At 46.0% G+C, this 17869-nt stretch overlaps 1 protein-coding gene across 1 annotated transcript in view; it reads right to left on the bottom strand.

Moving 5' to 3' along the window:
• The window catches only part of WDFY4 (WDFY family member 4), a 291643-nt gene that overhangs the window by 200055 nt on the left and 73719 nt on the right, over nt 1–17869 (bottom strand). Inside the window, exons 14-22 of the mRNA XM_045878280.3 lie at nt 14412–14626; nt 13330–13424; nt 12186–12423; nt 11702–11778; nt 10490–10711; nt 9627–9805; nt 2469–2700; nt 1204–1349; nt 60–171 (exon numbers count right to left, since the gene is read on the bottom strand). Coding sequence (XP_045734236.1) covers nt 60–171; nt 1204–1349; nt 2469–2700; nt 9627–9805; nt 10490–10711; nt 11702–11778; nt 12186–12423; nt 13330–13424; nt 14412–14626 — 1516 coding nt within the window. The remainder of the gene's footprint in view (nt 1–59; nt 172–1203; nt 1350–2468; nt 2701–9626; nt 9806–10489; nt 10712–11701; nt 11779–12185; nt 12424–13329; nt 13425–14411; nt 14627–17869) is intronic.

Genomic DNA, 17869 nt, shown 5'->3' with positions numbered 1-17869 from the left:
CAATGACAGCCACCTGCCCATCTTCCCAAATAATAGTAAAATGTCAAGGCCTGACCTACCTAAATGGCCTACAGCCACAGCTCCAACAGTTCGAAGAGAACCCGAGAAGTGGCCAGCACAATTTCTTAGCAAGAACACAGGCATGGCATTGTCACGGGATGAAATGTTCATCTAGAGAAATGAGCAACAATTAGTCCAAAGAAACATGCTGGAATGGAAGAGCTTTTATTCATGAGGTCCTGGAGGGTAGGCACCCCAAGTCCTGGTCCAGTGTTGGCCCTCAGTAAGAGAAAGTCAGTGAATAAATAATAAATGAACCACTGTCAGGGAGACTGAAGCCAAAATTTGGTTTCCCATGCCCCACCACCCAGGCTGTGGCTTAGTCATGTGGGAACAGCTCTGGTGGCGCAGTTGAACCACAGATGTCCCACATGTCACAGTGAAGAGCTAATGAGGGCGAGGTGGACCCAAGGACATGTGGAGGTGGAATGGAGCCACGAAAGCCAGGCTGCCCCCTTCCCAGTCCAGGCTGTCTAGCCTCTGCAAGCCTTGGCCTCACTGGTCTCAGAGGGCTAGGCAGATGGGAGTCCGGGGTACTCTGTGGGTAAAGCATAGCTGTGGTGCTCAGCAAGACCTCATCCCTTGTTTACTGAGCCTCTTCAGTAAAGGGAGATGGCCCTCTGTCTGTAAGGGTGGAGAAACTGTAAACAAATCGGCTCCAATTCATCAGCATTAAGCAAAAGAGCACCTCTGCAGGAATTAGGAAATACTTCATCTAATGGCATCTTCATCTACAAACACGTCTGCTTGCTGTTTTGCAAGTTTGCTGTTTAAAATAAACAGGGCAACTCACAGAACATTTTGCAGGTTTGGGGGGTCAGTAGCACCCAGAAAAGAGAAGCTCAATAGTGTTTTCAGCGTCTCAAAGGTTTTTCAAATTCCATTTGTTCCTGTTCTCCGGTGAAGAATAAAGAGCACCTACTTTCTCCTCTGAGCAATTATAAATAAAAGGTTTAGTCTCAGGGGATGCTAATGGGTGGAGAGGCATATGCTATTTTAACAAATGAAATGGGCAGCACGCCTGTGTGTATCTGTCTCCACATGCACAAACATGAATTAGTGTTCATTTAAGCACTGAAACCTGAAGCAAGCTATGAGATCATGATTCCAAAAGGTGGCAACAAGTGAAGGCAGAAGTCATACCTCTTTGGCAATCAGGCGGCTGTCCACCTCACTGTAAGTGTTTCTGATGTCTGTAACACTGGTGATGGAGGAGCTGGCTAGGTGAAGGCCAAAGGAAACCCTTTCCTCCGCAACCAGGGGCGTCACTTCTATATCAGGGTCCACTCCTAAAACAACACATCTTTGATCACCTCTACTCTCTTTATAGAAAAGAAAGTACAAGCTCAGTAAAATAAATAGCTATGGCTATATGGCAAAGCTATCATTGAGAGACTGTCTTATGTTGTTATATTATACGTTTGTATGTTGTATGTTTATGTCACATATTTGCCCCTATCAGTGCTTCTCTGACACTTATAGAAAACTGTGGATAAATCTCACAGGATTAACCCTACTATAAAATAAAGGCATTCAAGGTGTGAAATCATTGAAGCTTGAAGCATCTAACGAGGAGATGATATAACCTCACCCTCCAAAACCAAAATGCTGAGTGATAAGAAAGCTGACTTATTAAAAAAAAGAGAGAGAGAGACTGGGCTGAAAGTCCTAAGATTTTCAATGAGCTACATGCCATGGTGAACATTCCATTTGAAATGAGCACTCTGGTCCCTGGATCAAGGAAAGCCACGCGTGCTACTGGAACTGCATGGCCTGAATAGCCAGTGGGCAAAATTTTGGCTCTAGACTTGACCTCATCACCTGGCTCTGGCCAGTGCCATCTGCCACAGGAAATGGAAGCTTGAAGAAGACATGGGGCCTGGAGACAGAAACACTCCACAGTACTCAATCGCCCTTCACTATGCACAAGTCTTCTGTACATAAATTCATTCATCATTCTTCCCAGATGGGAGCTGACCCCCTTGACTTGATAGAGCACAGAGAGCAGTACTCCCTACTTGAACAGCCAGCAATCAATAATGGAAATGTGGATGTGTTTGTCTGCCTGTTTAATAATTGAAGACAACAGTATACTTTAGTTAAAAAGCCTCTTCATTAAAAGGAATGTAACTTATTTATCGCATTCTCTTCTCTCTTTCTTTGCTCATGGTATTACCTACCCATTCTCCTCCATTATGTGTTTTGGAGTTGAAATCTAAAGGATATTGTCATTTCTTTTTCTGTGACATATTCTGTTGGGTTGTAAATTTATAATGATCCAATTACAGAGGTCTTCCCTAATGACTGACCTATGCTGAGTTTATTCTTTATAAATATGCTATAAATAACTGGATGTCCATTTAAAAAAGAGTATCAGCGAGATCATTATAAATCAAAACACTCCATACCTTGAGCATGCACAGCTTGGAAGTTACCACAGTATCTTGGGCCAAGTTTGTTAATAACTTCCAGAGTGTCCACTGAGATGGCTTCTTCAAAGAGGTATGTAGGGCCAAGACGCCATATTAATGATGACTTTTGTTTCCAAACTCGAGGGGTAGCGATATATCCATAAACATCCACAAATGAAGATGGATCCATTGAAAGGAAAGGCCCTGGTAAGGCCTGAATATACAACATCTGTTGAAATTAAAAGGGTGGGGGTAGGGGGAAAGGGAGAGATTTAACCTCAGAATTAATCAAATAAACACCCAAGGATATAAAATTATATACCTTATTCTCTAAAAGTAAAAGCTTATTTTATCTACAAACATTAAAAAGGTCACTCTCAAAGCTGAGAAACAATGCAGGAAAACAGTTTATAAAACGCTGGTGGGAGTGAAAAACTGACACTGTGCCTCTGGAAACAAATTTTATGAGGAATATTAAGAGCCACTAAAATGTTTATCTTTTTTGTTCCAGTCATTCCACTGAGAACCTAAATGTCCAGTATTTGCACATCCATTAAGTTTTATGTACTAAAATAATTACAGACATATCCAAATGGAAAGGAAGAAATAAAATTATCTCTATTTGCAGATGACATGTCCATGTGGAAAATTCCAAAGAATCTACCGAAAAAAAAAAAATGCCTAGAACTAATAACTGAGTTCAGCAAGGTCACAGGATACATGACCAACATACAAAAATGAATCACATTCTACAGGCTAATAATGAACATGCAGAAACTAAAATTAAAAACACTATCATTTACAATTGCTCAAAAGAAAATGAAATATTTAAAGAAAAAATGTATGAAATCTACATACTAAATATTCAAAAACGACAATGAAAGAAATCAAAGAAGACCTATATAAATGGAGAGGCATACCATGTTCCTGGATAGGAAAACTCAACATAGTAAAAATATTATTTCTCCCTAAAATGACCTATAGGTTAATGCAGTTCCTATCAAAATGTCAGAAGGCTTTTGTAGACACAGACAAGCTAATTCTAAAATTTATATTTGAAGGTACAAGCCCTAGAATAACTTAACAAATAGCTTAATTCTTCTTTTTCAAAAAGAAGAGTGATTTTGATTATCTTTTTTGAAAGAGAAGAATTAAGTGGGAGGCACCATTCTAACCAATATTATCATATAGCTTATTACATAGCTACAATAATTAAGATAGTGTGGTCTTGGTAAGGGTATAGTCACATAGATCAGTAGAACAGAATATAGAATCTGGAAATAAATCCATACAAAAGTGCCCAACTGATATTTGATGAAGGTTCAAAAGCAATTCAATGGAGGAAGGGTAGCCTCTTCAACCAATGTTGCTGGAACATCTGGACATCCATGGGCAAAGAAATGAACTTCAGTCTAAACTTAATATCTCCTACAAAAGTTAACTCATAAGAGATAACAGATTTAAATGTAAATCTAGAAAACTTTTAGAAAAAAACACAGAAGAAAATCTTCTGGATCTAGGGCTAGGCAAAGAGTTCTTAGACTTAACACCAAAAGCATGAGTCATAAGAGTTAAATCTGATGAATCAAAATAAAAATTTTTGTTCTACAAAGTCCTATGGGAAGGAAGATGGAACACAAGCTACTGACTAGGAGAAATTCTATGGCAAATCACACATCAAAGGACTAGTATCTAATGCCGAGCAATGTTGAGCACTTTTTCATGTGTCTGTTGGCCATTTGGATGTCTTCTTTGGAAAAATGTCTGTTCATGTCTTCTGCCCATTTCTTGACTGGATTCTTTGTTCTTTGGGTGTTGAGTTTGATAAGTTCTTTATGGATTTTGGATACTAGCCCTTTATCTGATATGTCATTTGCAAATATCTTCTCCCATTCTGTCGGTTGTCTTTTGGTTTTGTTGACTGTTTCCTTTGCTGTGCAAAAGCTTTTTATCTTGATGAAGTCCCAATAGTTCATTTTTGCCCTTGCTTCCCTTGCCTTTGGCGATGTTTCTAGGAAGAAGTTGCTGTGGCTGAGGCCAAAGAGGTTGCTGCCTGTGTTCTCCTCTAGGATTTTGATGGACTCCTGTCTCACATTGAGGTCTTTCAACCATTTGGAGTCTATTTTTGTGTGTGGTGTAAGGAAATGGTCCATTTTCATTCTTCTGCATGTGGCTGTCCAATTTTCCCAACACCATTTGTTGAAGAGACTGTCTTTTTTCCATTGGACATTCTTTCCTCCTTTGTCAAAGATTAGTTGAGTGGGGGGTGAGAGGGATGGGGTGGCTGGGTGATAGACATTGGGGAGGGTATGTGCTATGGTGAGTGCTGTGAATTGTGTAAGACTGATGAATCACAGACCTGTACCTCTGAAACAAATAATACATTATATGTTAAAAAAAAAAAAAAAGAAGATAGTAGGAAGGGAAAAATGAAGGGGGGGATCGGAGGGGGAGATGAACCATGAGAGACTATGGACTCTGAGAAACAAACTGAGGGTTCTAGAGGGGAAGGGGGTGGGGGGATGGGTTAGCCTGGTGATGAGTACTAAAGAGGGCACGTATTGAATGGAGCACTGGGGGGTATACGCAAACAAGGAATCATGGAACACTACATCAAAAACTAATGATGTAATGTACGGTGATTAACATAACATAATAAAATAAAATTTTAAAGAAAAGGACTAGTATCTAGAATATATAGAAAACCCCTTAAAACTCAAGAGGAAAAACAATCAATCCAATTAGAAAATGGTCACAAGACATGAACAGACATCACTGAAGAGGATACACAGATAGCAAATAAGCACTTGAGAAGATTTTTAATCTCATTAGTCATTAAAGAAATGCAAATTAAAAACACAATGAGCTATCACTACACAGCTATCAGAATGGCTAATATAAAAAACAGTAACCCCACTGAATGCAGAGAAAATGGATCACTCATCTATTGCTGGTGGGAAACGTAAAATGGTACAGTCATTTTGGGGAAATGATTTGGCTGTTTCTTATAAAACTAAACACACAATCACCATATGACCCAGCAATTGAACTCTTAGGCATTTATCCCAGAGAAATATGGACTTAAGTTCACACAAAAACCTGTACACAAATGTTCATAGCAAAACAAAGAAGATAAAAAACCAAAAAGGAAAAAAATGTTCATAGCAGCTTTATTTGTAATATCCAAAAACTGGAAACAGCCCAAATGTCCTTCAGTCAGTGAATGGTTACATATACATCCATATCATGGAATACTACTCAGTGATAAAAAGGAATTAACTATCGATGCACAGCAACAATTTGGATGAATTTTCAGAGAATTATGCTGATTGAAAATCCAATCCTAAAAGATCATGTACTGTACAGTTTCATATATCTCATATCCTTGAAATGACAACATTCTAGATTATGGGTTGCAAGGTTAGGGACAGGGATAAGGGAGGGAGGTGTGGTTGAGTGGGAGTGGCTGTAGTTTTAATTTTTATAAAAGGGCAACACAAGGGAGCATTGTGGTGACATAAACATTCTGAATCTTGGCAGGAGTCACGGACATAGGAACCTACACGTGTGATAAAATTGTGTGGAACACATACACATATACACAAGTATAAGTAAAACTGGGATATCTGAACAAATTAACAGATTATATCAATATCAATATTTTGGTTATGAAATTGTTCTACAGTTTTATAAGATACCACCATTGGGGAGAAACTAGGTAAAAGGTACACAGGATTTCTTGCTATTATTTCTAACAACTACATTTTAGCCTACAATTATCTCAATAAAAATTTCAGCAAAAGAAAACTAGTTAACAGAGTATCACAAATTTTAAAATGATAATTTCAAAACTTATGTGGGTAAAAATTTTTTAACTAATACTAAAAATTAACTAATATACAATATTTTCTATGTAATAAAGTCACAGCTATTTTTTTAAAGGGAAAAAGCTAAAAGAAACTATAAACTATGGTAAGATAGAAGGAATATAGGCATTCTTTCTTCTTTTCAATTTTTTTCAGGTATTTCAAAATGTGTTTATATAATTTTTATAATGACTATAAAATCACCATATCCACATTTATGTATATAAATACATATTTTTCAAGTGAGAGGTCATACAATTTCAGAAACAGTCTTTTTCTCTCTACCAATTAAATGAGATTTTCAAACAAGAACAAACCAAGTTTTCAGTTACCAGGCCTGCCTAGAGTGGGGTCCACTGTGCTCTCTTCCCCCCTCCCCTCCTGCCTGGCAGGGACTTCTCTCTCTCCAGCACTGAAGCTCTGCCCCACCCCTGCAATCCAGTTTGCCTTTTTTCCAAATTCCTATTGCATATACTCACTGCACCATCTGCATTGATTTACAAACATAAGATGTCTCAAATTGCTCCCACATCATTTTGCTCAGGCTGCTGAAATACTCCCCACCTTTTAAAATTTAACTTATCTTCCCTTGGAAATTAAAACAAAGTCTCTAATATTAGAGAACCATCGTTAAGCTGGGTCATCCCCAACCTAAGCTCTCCCATCTTCTTCTTGCTCAGCAGATGTCTACATCTAAACACAGGCCTTCCCATTTATCCCAATTAAATTCTACTTGCTTATCCTGAACCAACTCGTTGAGATCATCTTGGAAAGTCAACTCTGTCTGACTCAACTCTTGGTCATTCCCCATGGCATGTTTTGGCATATCCCTGTGGCCCCACACCACTGCCAACCTTTCTGCTGACTGACTCTGGCTTAGCTGGTCCCATGAGGTCAGTTGTTCATCCATGGACCAATTCACTCAACTACACTATCATCCAGTCCGTCTTACTCCTTTTGGCTATAAATTCAATGCAATTCATCAAATATTTATTGCATGCTTACTGTGGGCCAGCCCCTGTGCTAGGTGTGAGCAAGGTCCAAACATCAATAGGACTTGTTTCTTAGCCTCAAAGTCCATGAACTATTTCACAGAATACCAGTCTATTCTATAAAACAAAACAGAATACTAACATGTTTTACAAAATAAGGAAAAAACAAAACAAAACAAAAACAAGCCCACTCTGTAATCATACCTGAACAGATAATAACAAAGACATTGTGCAACCACAGAGTAACCACACTTTCCATCCTGGCTAACATGAGTGATACTGCTTTTTTCTCCAATGACAACTCTAACCTGCCCCATTCCTCCTACTTCCTGGATAAAAGTTCCAAACATACACAGAAATCAAATTCCCTCTTTCTGACAGCACACAGTTGAGAACAGACCAACCTCCACTTCTTCGAACCCTTCCCCAAATCACCTAAAATAAGCCCTAATCCTATCTAAGCTCCTTCCAAGTCTTTGTTACCCCACAGAATAGAGCGTCCTGCTACTGCAAGCTTACTATATCTAAGTTTTATACTATATGCACACTCCTGGAGGTATTTGCCTGGTGGGCATGGACAGTTCCTAGCATCTAAAACAGTACCTAACAAAGAGTGGGTGCTCCAAACTATTTAATGAGGGAAGGAAGGAAGGAAAATAAGAAGGAAGGAAGGGAGAGGAGGAGAGGGGAGGGAAGGGGAGGAGGGTAGAAGAGAGGAGGGGATGGGAGAGGAGAGAGGGAAAGGAGAGGGTAGGAGAAGACAGGGAAGGGAAGAAGGAAAGAAGTGCTAGTATCATCAATGATTTGAGAAGAGTTAACCTCATGTTTTGGAAGACCTATTTTTGTTATGTTCCTGCTGAGTCTTTCTGATTACCACTGCCCTTTTTTGATAAAACAATTATACTAGAAGATAGCATCATCTTTAGTGTTATATCGAATTTAGGTTGTTCTAACCTAATGACTCTCAACATGGGGTGATTTTTGTCCCATAGGGGGCATTTGGAAATGTCTGGAGACATTTTGGTGGTCACAACTGGAGAGACAGAGATAGAGATGCTACAGCATCTAGGGAGGCCACAAATGCTGCTAAGTATCTATCCTACTATACACAGAATGGGTCCCTACAATAAAGAATTATTGAGCCCCAAGTGTCAAACTATCAAAATGAGACACCCTATTAATCTAAGGTTCTCCATTCTGGCTAAATATTAGAATCACCTGAGAAACTCTGAAAACATTACCAAATGACCCTGCACACAGAGATCCTATTATGATTGATCTCAGGAACAGCCTGCACAATAGAACTTTAAAAATACTTCCTGGGTGATTCTAGAATGCAGCCTAGGTTGAGATGCTCTCTCTGGTACCTGGGCGAAATTCTGGCTGCACTCGCCCTCTGGTGTCTTCTGGGCCCTTCTCTCTCTGGCTGCTTTGGGAGCTCTAACAGTGGATGCCAGAGCACACCCGCCATGTCCCTCATCTCCCAGCTTCCTCTCCCTTATGCCTCAGGACTTCAGGTGACTCTAAATGGCAGTGATGAGACACCTCCTCTAGCTATGTGTTCACATTCCATTGCCTTCTCTAGGCAGGGAACCATCTTTTCCTCATTGTTCGTGCTGTAAATCTGGTAAGAGGTGTTGGTGTCCTTGCAAGCCCTAGTGCCTGGCTTCTAAGTGTAGTGTGCAGTCATAATAGATTCACCAGGAAGCTTCTTAGAAAAGTAGAACCTTTGGGCGCCTGGGTGGCTCAGTTGGTTAAGCGACTGCCTTCGGCTCAGGTCATGATCCTGGAGTCCCGGGATCGAGTCCCGCATCGGGCTCCCTGCTCGGCAGGGAGTCTGCTTCTCCCTCTGATCCTCCTCCCTCTCATGCTCTCTGTCTCTCATTCTCTCTGTCTCAAATAAATAAATAAAATCTTTAAAAAAAAAAAAAAAGAGAGAAAGAAAAGTAGAACCTTTGACCCTGCACAGACCTTCCTGGGGAATCCACAACTTAAATTGTGAAAAGCCTTGTTCACTCTGGGACCTTATAATCTCTTATGACTATTCTTATTTCCATGTTTCACCTTCTGCTCTGGTTGTGTGGCTTTCACTCCAGTTTCTGAAGAATTTCCATTTTCTTGTGTTTTGGGTTTTTCTCATGTTTGAGCTCAGCCGAGTGTTCTGGACAGCTAGGGGGAGTTTCATTAGATACCGACCCTGCTGCCAAATGAGAACAACGAAGGGAAGTGAGACCCCCAGGTGGTGTGGCCAGAAGGCATCACAGTGGGGCAAGCAGAGCTCGGGGCAACTAGCTCACCTTGGCTGAGCCGGTGATCTGTCCATCCAGATAGGTGGAAATGGTGCAATTCCTTTTCATTTCCTTGGTGACAACCACAGCCAGGTGGTGCCACTGACCGCAGGCCAGCAGCTGGCCACACCTGACCCGAAGCTGGCGCCCGGCAGAAGGCTCAGGATCATCCTCTGGTTCCATGACGTCTGCAAGAGAACACAGACGCTGCACCTTGCGTGCATTGTCATGCTGAAGCAAGCCAGGAGAACCAGGGCCTCGTGCCGAGGAGCCGTGGCCTAGACCCCCTCATGAAATAACCACAACAGCAACTATCGTGGCTTCAGGTCCTGCTTTGTGCCAGACACTAGTTTAAGAGCAGTTACGAATGTCACTTCATTGCATTTTCACAGCCCCCCTGTGAAGTAGGTGCTATCACAATCCCCATTTACCCTCCTGAGGCACAAACAGGTTATGTAACTTGCCCAGGGTCGGGCAGCAGGACTCAAACCCAGGCGTCAAGCTTTGGGTCTACCCCACAGGACACTGCCTCTGCAGCGATGCACATGTGCCCTAGAGTCCTCGGGCGGGGGGTGGGGGGCGGGGAAAAGCACTTGTGCTCTGTGACAATGATGCCAAGCCACCCCTGGGGCCTTCTGGGTGTCTCTCTATGAAACTGACATTCTCAGGGGACACAAGAAGAACAGGCCATTTCTGGCCATCACAAGGGGATGAGCTTAGAGAGCTAGGCAGAATTCTAAATGGCAGAGTCTGGACCAGCCACCAGCCACTGAAGGAGGGTTGGTCTCCCAGGCTCTCGTGCCGAGAGCTGCTGACTTAGCTCCATCTCCCCCAAGTGTGGGCAAAAACAGCTCCAGCTCCCAACACCTTACCCAGGGGCTGAAACGCTTTCTCTTCTGTAGACACAACCAAGGAGAGGTCGTCCGGGCACAGGCCGACAGAGAAGCAGACGAAGGGCTGCTCAGTCCTGGCCAAGTGACGCACCAGGGTTAGGAAGCGCAGTGGGTGGCCCTCAATGACTGTGCTGTGTCTGCTGATCAGGAACCAGCAGGAGAAGGTCAGGCCCCCAGATGGAGGGAATGACCTGGCAGCACCTGGAGTCAGAACACAAGCATCCCCTTAGACTTTCTCCTGCCTTATAATCTTGTCTAGAGTCATCATAGCTCTGATTCAGCCCAGGTGTGGCCCTACCTTGTACCAGCTCTGTGCCTGGTCTGACTCATGCCCACTTTATGTCAACCCTACACCACAGAGGCTCATCCCCTTATTCATACTTGCAGGAGTAAGTCATATTCCCACCAGGACTTGAGTCTAGATCCCCAAAGCCTCTAATTCTATCCCACATATTATTCCATGCCACCTTGCCAAGGGCGTGGAGAGGGGGACAGAACTATTGGCTGATCTAAAGCTGGGCAGTCTGCTATGTGAGGCAGAGAACACCAGCCTAGCTCAGCTGAACCTTGTATGGGGGCGTCTCCCTATAGGGAAACCCATGTCCTCCTGCCCCATAACAGGGTTGGCAGTACAGAGCAGGCCTGATGTCCTCCATGAATTAGCGAATCAGACTTGGTGCCCGTGCGGATGGGCTGTGAATGCAATGACTCCTCAGCACCCACCATCCCAGAGAAATCCTGGTTCTCCTAACCGAGGGTGCTTAGCTCAGACAGCACTGGGCACTTGCCCTGTCCTGCCCAGCCAGTTTTTAGCTGAGCACAGCACTGCTCAAAGCCTGCCAGGGCTCAGTAGACCAGATTGCCATTCACGTAGAATGTATATTCTTCTCTGGAAAGAGACCTAAGACAGGTTGTGGTGTTCATTTCAACTTGCGTCAATCACTGACAAAATGAATCCAACCCAGACTCCGCCATCAAATTACCACTGAGTCCCCACTGTATGCAGAGTCATGGCTGGGCCCTTGGGATCCTCCTGCCCTAACACAAGCATGACAAACTTCAAGGATGACTCATCTACAGATACACAGAAATAAGGCCAAGTGGAAGTCTGACACCAAGGCTCCCTCGGCACTCGTTGTGGAGGCAGGGTGAGGACAGCTCAGCAAGCTGAACTCCCCGAGAATCACCTACCTGTCCCAATCCCTCCAGAGACCAGATACTCTGTACTGCTGCCCATAACTGTAGCCACCGTCGGAATAAACAAACAGCTGGAAACAGAAAAGTGTCTCAGATCAGTGAACTGCAAGCCAACTTCTGGCCGTGACATCTCCCCTCTGTCCCCCTGCAGGGCCTCCCTCCCTCCTACACCATGAGGACAAAAAGCAGCTGATGCTGTTATGAGGGCTCTAAGAGATGGAATTCACACTGGATCCTGAAGGGGAGGGCATTCCGGAAAGCAGGCCCACCAGGGGAGGGAGAGGGTCATAGCACTCCATGGCTGAGGATGCGGGCCCCGAGAAGCCACTGAGTAGACAGGTATCCCTGGCCCAGACATTTTCTGCTCCTGAGCGGTGAGAGCTGATGAGAACTATAGTTTTGTGATCAATATTATAATTTATCAGAGGCACTGGTAAATTAATAAAGTGCATTCCCATTATAAGAAAGCCTATCGTACCCATAACCTTCCATGGACATGTCAAATTCCACAAACGATGGAGCCAGGACCGCCCTCTGAGGTTGCAGGTGGCGTGGGGAGGTCATGGAGATGAGGCTCAGTGAGGTCTGAAGGGCGGTGGTTGAGCCCTGGGACGTCCCCGAGGGCCTGAGGGCCTGTGTGACTGCTGGGCCAGGGCTGGCATCCAGGGCAGCTCCCGTGGGACCCTCAGGTGTCCCTGCTGCGGCAGCCTGAGACCCTAAGGCAACAAGCCAAAGGAGAGATGAAGAGCCGCATCCCTGTTCAAGCATTTCCACTGCTCTTCTGACAACAGCCCCAGTGTTTCTGCCACAGCCCAGAAAGAGGGCTAACCTAACCGCTGTAAGGTGGCTCTCTCCTGACTCAGTAACGCTGAACTGCAGCAACAGTGCTCCTCCTAGAAACTTCTTCTCCCTTCAGGCCACCATTCCCCACAAACACCCCCTACACACACTTTCCAGCTTGCCCCACTGGTGGTCGCTCATGGCGCTTTGTCCTGGCTCCCTGACCTCCCCACCCACAACAGCCTGTCTCTTTGAAACCCCTGCTCCCCGCCCCTGGCTGCCAGCACAAGCTGACTCTCCACCTATGCTTTTCAGCTGGGCCTCCTTGGCTTCACGTCCTTATGTGATCTCATATTCGGTATGCTCACAGCTTTCTGTTCTTTAAGCTGCTCCCTGGAGCCAGCAGCCTCCCCGGGACCATGCCTGATACTAGGGATCCCCCCAGTGCTTTGGCCTCTTGACCTTCCAGCTGACCCCTGAGCTGCGAGCTGTGCAAAAAGCCATCACTGGTACCTCTGCCCAGGCTCAGCACTGGGTCCTCGAACATGCAGTGTGTTGTGAAGGAAACCCTATTGCTGTTTCCGTGATCTGCACCTAAAGGGGTCAAGGGCATGCTCACCATCACCTATCTTATACGAGGGTGGAGATCATCCTTTTCCTTCCAGATCTGGTCTTTCTCTGGGACCAGCAATCCTGCTTTCCCTCATTTGCTCCACTGTGCAGCAGACAGTACCATTTTTTAAGTCTGTCTGTTTCTCACCTGTTGTAAAGTCTCCCTTATAAGGGATGCATATTCTCTTTAATTCCCATTAACCTGTTCCTGTTCTTTCCCCTGTCCTCACCTGAGCCTCCAGAGTCCCCTCTGTGCACACAAGATGAATGGAGGATTTTCGTTGCAGCCGATGGAGGTGAAGGAATTCCAAGACTGAGAAACTGTCTAGGTCATAACATACAAGAGAAAGAAATGAAGAGCTTTTATGGGCAGAAGTGTTCTCCAGCTTTCCTAAATCTCAGCACTTTCCTAAATCTCGGTGCTCCCTGACCCCCTCCTCCACGCTTTCCTCTCTCTGCCTGGAAACCTTCCCTCAAGCCATGCAGAAGCAGGGTGTCCCTGGCCTGGCACCCAGACCACAGAGCTAGTGCGTTTAGGTGCCTTGGACTTAACCAGTGACCAGCTGGGAGCCTCAAACTGAACCTTGAAGGGAGAAGGAGTTTGTACTCCTTTACTCTGTGTCTGCTCAGTCTGCTCTGCTCTGAGCCTCTCCGTCCTGCCCAGCTTTCCAGGAAACAGGTGCCTTCCTGGACGGGCTGCCAGCAGGAAGTTTCCCTGAGCATACAAGGGAGCACTGACTGTGTCCCTCTCCTTGTCAGGAGTCCTGGCCCGCCCCTGCTCCTCACAGCAGCCCAGCTCCCTACAGTCTGGCCCCTGGGGGTGTCCAGCCCTCACAGCCCCCATCCGTCTCAGCAGGGTGTCCTCTCATGCCCTCTTCCCTCCTCCCTGAGTCCCATGAATGCTGGCACAGGCCTCAGGCCTAAGCCACCCACTGCCCTGAAGCCCTGCCCCTTCCCACCCGCTCTCCCAAATGTGGCCCTCCCAGTTCGTGCAGCTCCAGCCCTGTCCACTGAGCATCCCCACAGCGCTATTCTGTGTTGTCTGCAGGACCCTCTGACTCTTGTCCCCCCTGCCCCAAGACTATCAGCTCCACGGGACGGGCCTTGTCTGTTTTGTGGGCCTGCCTACTGTCTGCATGGACACAAGGCTCCTCCCTGGACTCACAGTGTCCGGTGCTGAGAAGGGCCACGCCCTGCAGAGGGGAGAGGAGGAGGGGGCATGGGGACACCTGTCCCTGTGCACTCCTCCTGTCCACTGTACCTGAGCACAGCTGCCATGGCTCAGCCACGTTTAACGCACGGCACACAGTACCTTAACACGTCTGGTTCGATGGCTTGGGAGGCAAGCTTTTCAAAAACCCGGATGAGGCCCGAGTTCAAGGGGCTGGGGCTGGTGGTCAGGGCCCTATGGCAGGAGGCCATGAGGGTCCTAAGCATCCCCGCCTCACACATGACCTGACGGTTCTTCTCCGATTTCACCATGGACTGGATGTGACTGGCCACGGAGCACTGGATCTCCTGGGAAAGCTAAGAGGTAGCAAAAACAAGCGGTGAGCCCTTGAGGTCAGAATATTTTGTGCGCAACTTGGATCGACCCCCAACCAGGCCTCAAATAGGTTGGGGGGCTAGGCAACTGCACCCACACAGCCTGTTCTCACTGCACCCCGTCTGTCTCGGGAGTTCTCAGGGGTGCCCTCGTCCCGTGCAGAAGGGGTCAGCTGCCAAAGAGGGACAGGCTTAAAACAGAGACTGCGAAGTGCCAGCATCTGAGAAGCTGCATCTGCCCCAGAGACACGGTGTCCACCCCAGGCAATGTTTAAGCAGTTTCTGAATTAACTGCTAACACTTAAAGGTCTGGGGACTTTACGTAAAAGTCCGGACACGTGGGCTCTCTCAGAAGGTAGGAAGGCCGGGTCAGACAGGTTGCAGGTCTGTGTCTATGAGGGGCAGCCAGGGCCGGCCAGTGGCCGTGCCTCTTGTGGGCCCCTAGCAGCCCTGTGTTGGAGTCCGTACCCCTGGCACAGAAGGTGCGGCATGCCCGGGAGACGGTGCCCACGCTCACTGGCTGCGGCCAGACCAGACCACACTCAGAGCCCAGGCCAGCACCAGCCTCAGCTCTGGCGCCAAACACCCTCAGCCCCTGCTGTTGTCCCCCCGACAGCTTCCAGCTGTCCTTCGTCCACCTCTCAGACACAGGCAGCTGGGGTGTCATCTCACCCTTATTGGTTTTCCAGGCACTTCAGTATCTTTACGTCCTTGAAGTCCACAGAAGAGAGCACAGAGAGTCAGCTCAGTAAATATAGGAGCCAAATACATTGCTTTTGCAACCTTGTTTTCTTCATAAAAATATAAACCCCTGGAATTCCCAGGCCTCTGTAGATATACTCAGGGGTGGGGATGTTGGGGGAAGGGGATGGGAATTCCTCTACAAAACCTCTGAGGACTGCCCACATTCTCTTTTACTGTTGTATCTGATATGGGCTAAAGTAAGAGGGATACCAGTTAGAACTTAATGGAATTTTCCTGCTGTGAATACTATGGGAGCCTCCCCCAGACCTCCTTCTCCAGGTGGGTGTACCCATCACCACTCCCCCTTCTCTGGAGGACTGAGCTCCCCTAAGTGGGAGCTGCCCTGCCCCACCTGTCCCCTGCTTCGTGGCCCCCCCTATATGTTTATGCATGCACACACACACATGTACTCATGCACACACATACACATGTGCACACATACATGCGTGTGTACACACAAGCACACATATGTATATACATGCCCACACAGCTACACATATACTTGTATGCATGCACATACACATGCATGCAAACATACACACACCCATGTACCACGTGCACACGCTCACGTACACACACACCAAACCGTAGCCCATGAGGTCACACCCTTCAGTCTTTTGGTGCAATCCATGCCTGAGAGCCCTGCCCTGGTGGCTCAGGGTGAGGTTGGACTTCAGCTGACAGCACCATCTGCTTCCTCCACTCCCCTTCCCTAGTCCCTCCCTTGAAGGATCTGATGTACCTATACCCCTGTCGTGGGCTCCACCTCCTGGGAACCTGACCTGAGGCCCTGGCATGCTTTTCATATTGCACACCTTTGCCCGAGTTTTTGGTTTCATGAAAAGAGATCTCTGACAATGTAGATCATGTCTAGGTTAGTCCACAAGTGTAAAGCCAGGAGTAACCAGAAAGGCACTAATTTGAATAATCCCTATCTTAAAGATGACTGGCTTCTTGTCCCATTGAGTCGCAGACCATCTGATATGCACATCCCCCCCCCAGCCGCCTTAAAAGCTTTCTTGGGGTCCTTCCCTGCTTCCCTTCTTTCCTCTCTCCCTCAAACAAGTTATAACTGCCTCTTCAATGTCAGCTCTGGGTAAAGTTTTAGGCATTTCAAGATTAACACGACATTATCCCTGCTCTCAAGGGAATCATGGGCTACAGGCAAGACAGGTGAGGGGACAGTCTCAGCACAATGACAAACGAGCTCTAGCAGAGGATTTACAGTATCTGGGAGGAAGGGGTTCCCTGCAGCCCCTCACACATTTTACAGAGCTCTTGGATTTAGAAGGGAATCCAGGCCTGGCATCTCCTAGGGGAGCCAAATTTTACCCTGGGATGAAAATATGACCTGGGTATTCGGGATGTGCCAGGCCCCAGTCTAAGCATTTTGATATGTATAGATTATACAGTCCCTGTGAGGAACCTATGAGGGAGATACTATTACTCTGCCCATTTTACAGATGAGGAAACTGAGCCCAGAGAAGTACCTTGTTCAGGCCACGTGGTAAGGGCAGAGCCTCGCTTTGACCCCAGACTCCATGCTCAGGATCACCTCATTTCCCATCTCTACCTCACACGTGCAGAGATTTGGGAACACCCTGCCATGATGGTTGAGAGTATGTTTGTACCACTAAGGGACAGAAATGAATAAGATGGCATTCGTCCGCAGGCCACAAACACCGCTTGGTAGCATTTATGTTTTAAGGATTAAAATGTATTGGGACACATATTTACACTGTTTATCACCAGTTTTTAGATTAAAAAAAATGAACGGGTCATACAGTTCACCCTTCACCCTCCCTTCCTCCTTCCAGGAACACAGCACCTAGAGCGCCTGTCTCAAACTGATGGCATTTAGTGCAATTTCCATCTTTACAATATCTTCAGTAACACTTCCAATTTAAAATTTTAGACTATCTTAATTCTAGTTTAAAATTTAAATTACATTAGAATGGTTTTTTTCAGGGCCATTGCTCCCAGGCAGGATTTTGTCATTCTGAAATGTCACCATTTCACCACCATCCTCGATGCTGAGGGAAGATCTCATCCCATTGGGAGAAGATGGTCCCTATAATGGGCCGGATGTCTATGTCCCCCAGAACTCATATGTTGAAACCTAACTTCCAACATGATGTATTTGGAGGTGGGGCCTTTGAGAGGTGATTAGGACATGAAAGTGGACCCCTCATGAAGGGGATTAGTGCCCTTATAAAAGGGACCCCAGAGAGTCTTCTTTCACCTTGTGCCATATAAGGACACGGTAAGAATTGAGCCATCAACGGGGAAGTGGGCCCTCACCAGACACTGAATCTGCCAGCACCAGGCTCCTGGACTTCCAGCCTCCAGAACTATGAGAAATAAGTTTCGATTGTTTACAACCCACCCAGTCTATGGTATTTTGTTAGAGCAGCCTGAGTGGACTGTCCCATCCCTGTCACTGTGGTATTGGCACCACCAGGGTAAACTGCTAGAGGCAAC

Source organism: Mirounga angustirostris, unplaced genomic scaffold (genome assembly GCF_029215605.1).
Source record: "Mirounga angustirostris isolate CCGP_5_RB_7025 unplaced genomic scaffold, mMirAng1.0.hap1 SCAF_6, whole genome shotgun sequence".
NCBI classification, from domain to species: domain Eukaryota; kingdom Metazoa; phylum Chordata; class Mammalia; order Carnivora; family Phocidae; genus Mirounga; species Mirounga angustirostris.
Note: the sequence above shows the minus strand (reverse complement) of the source record. Positions and strands in the feature narration are given on the sequence as shown.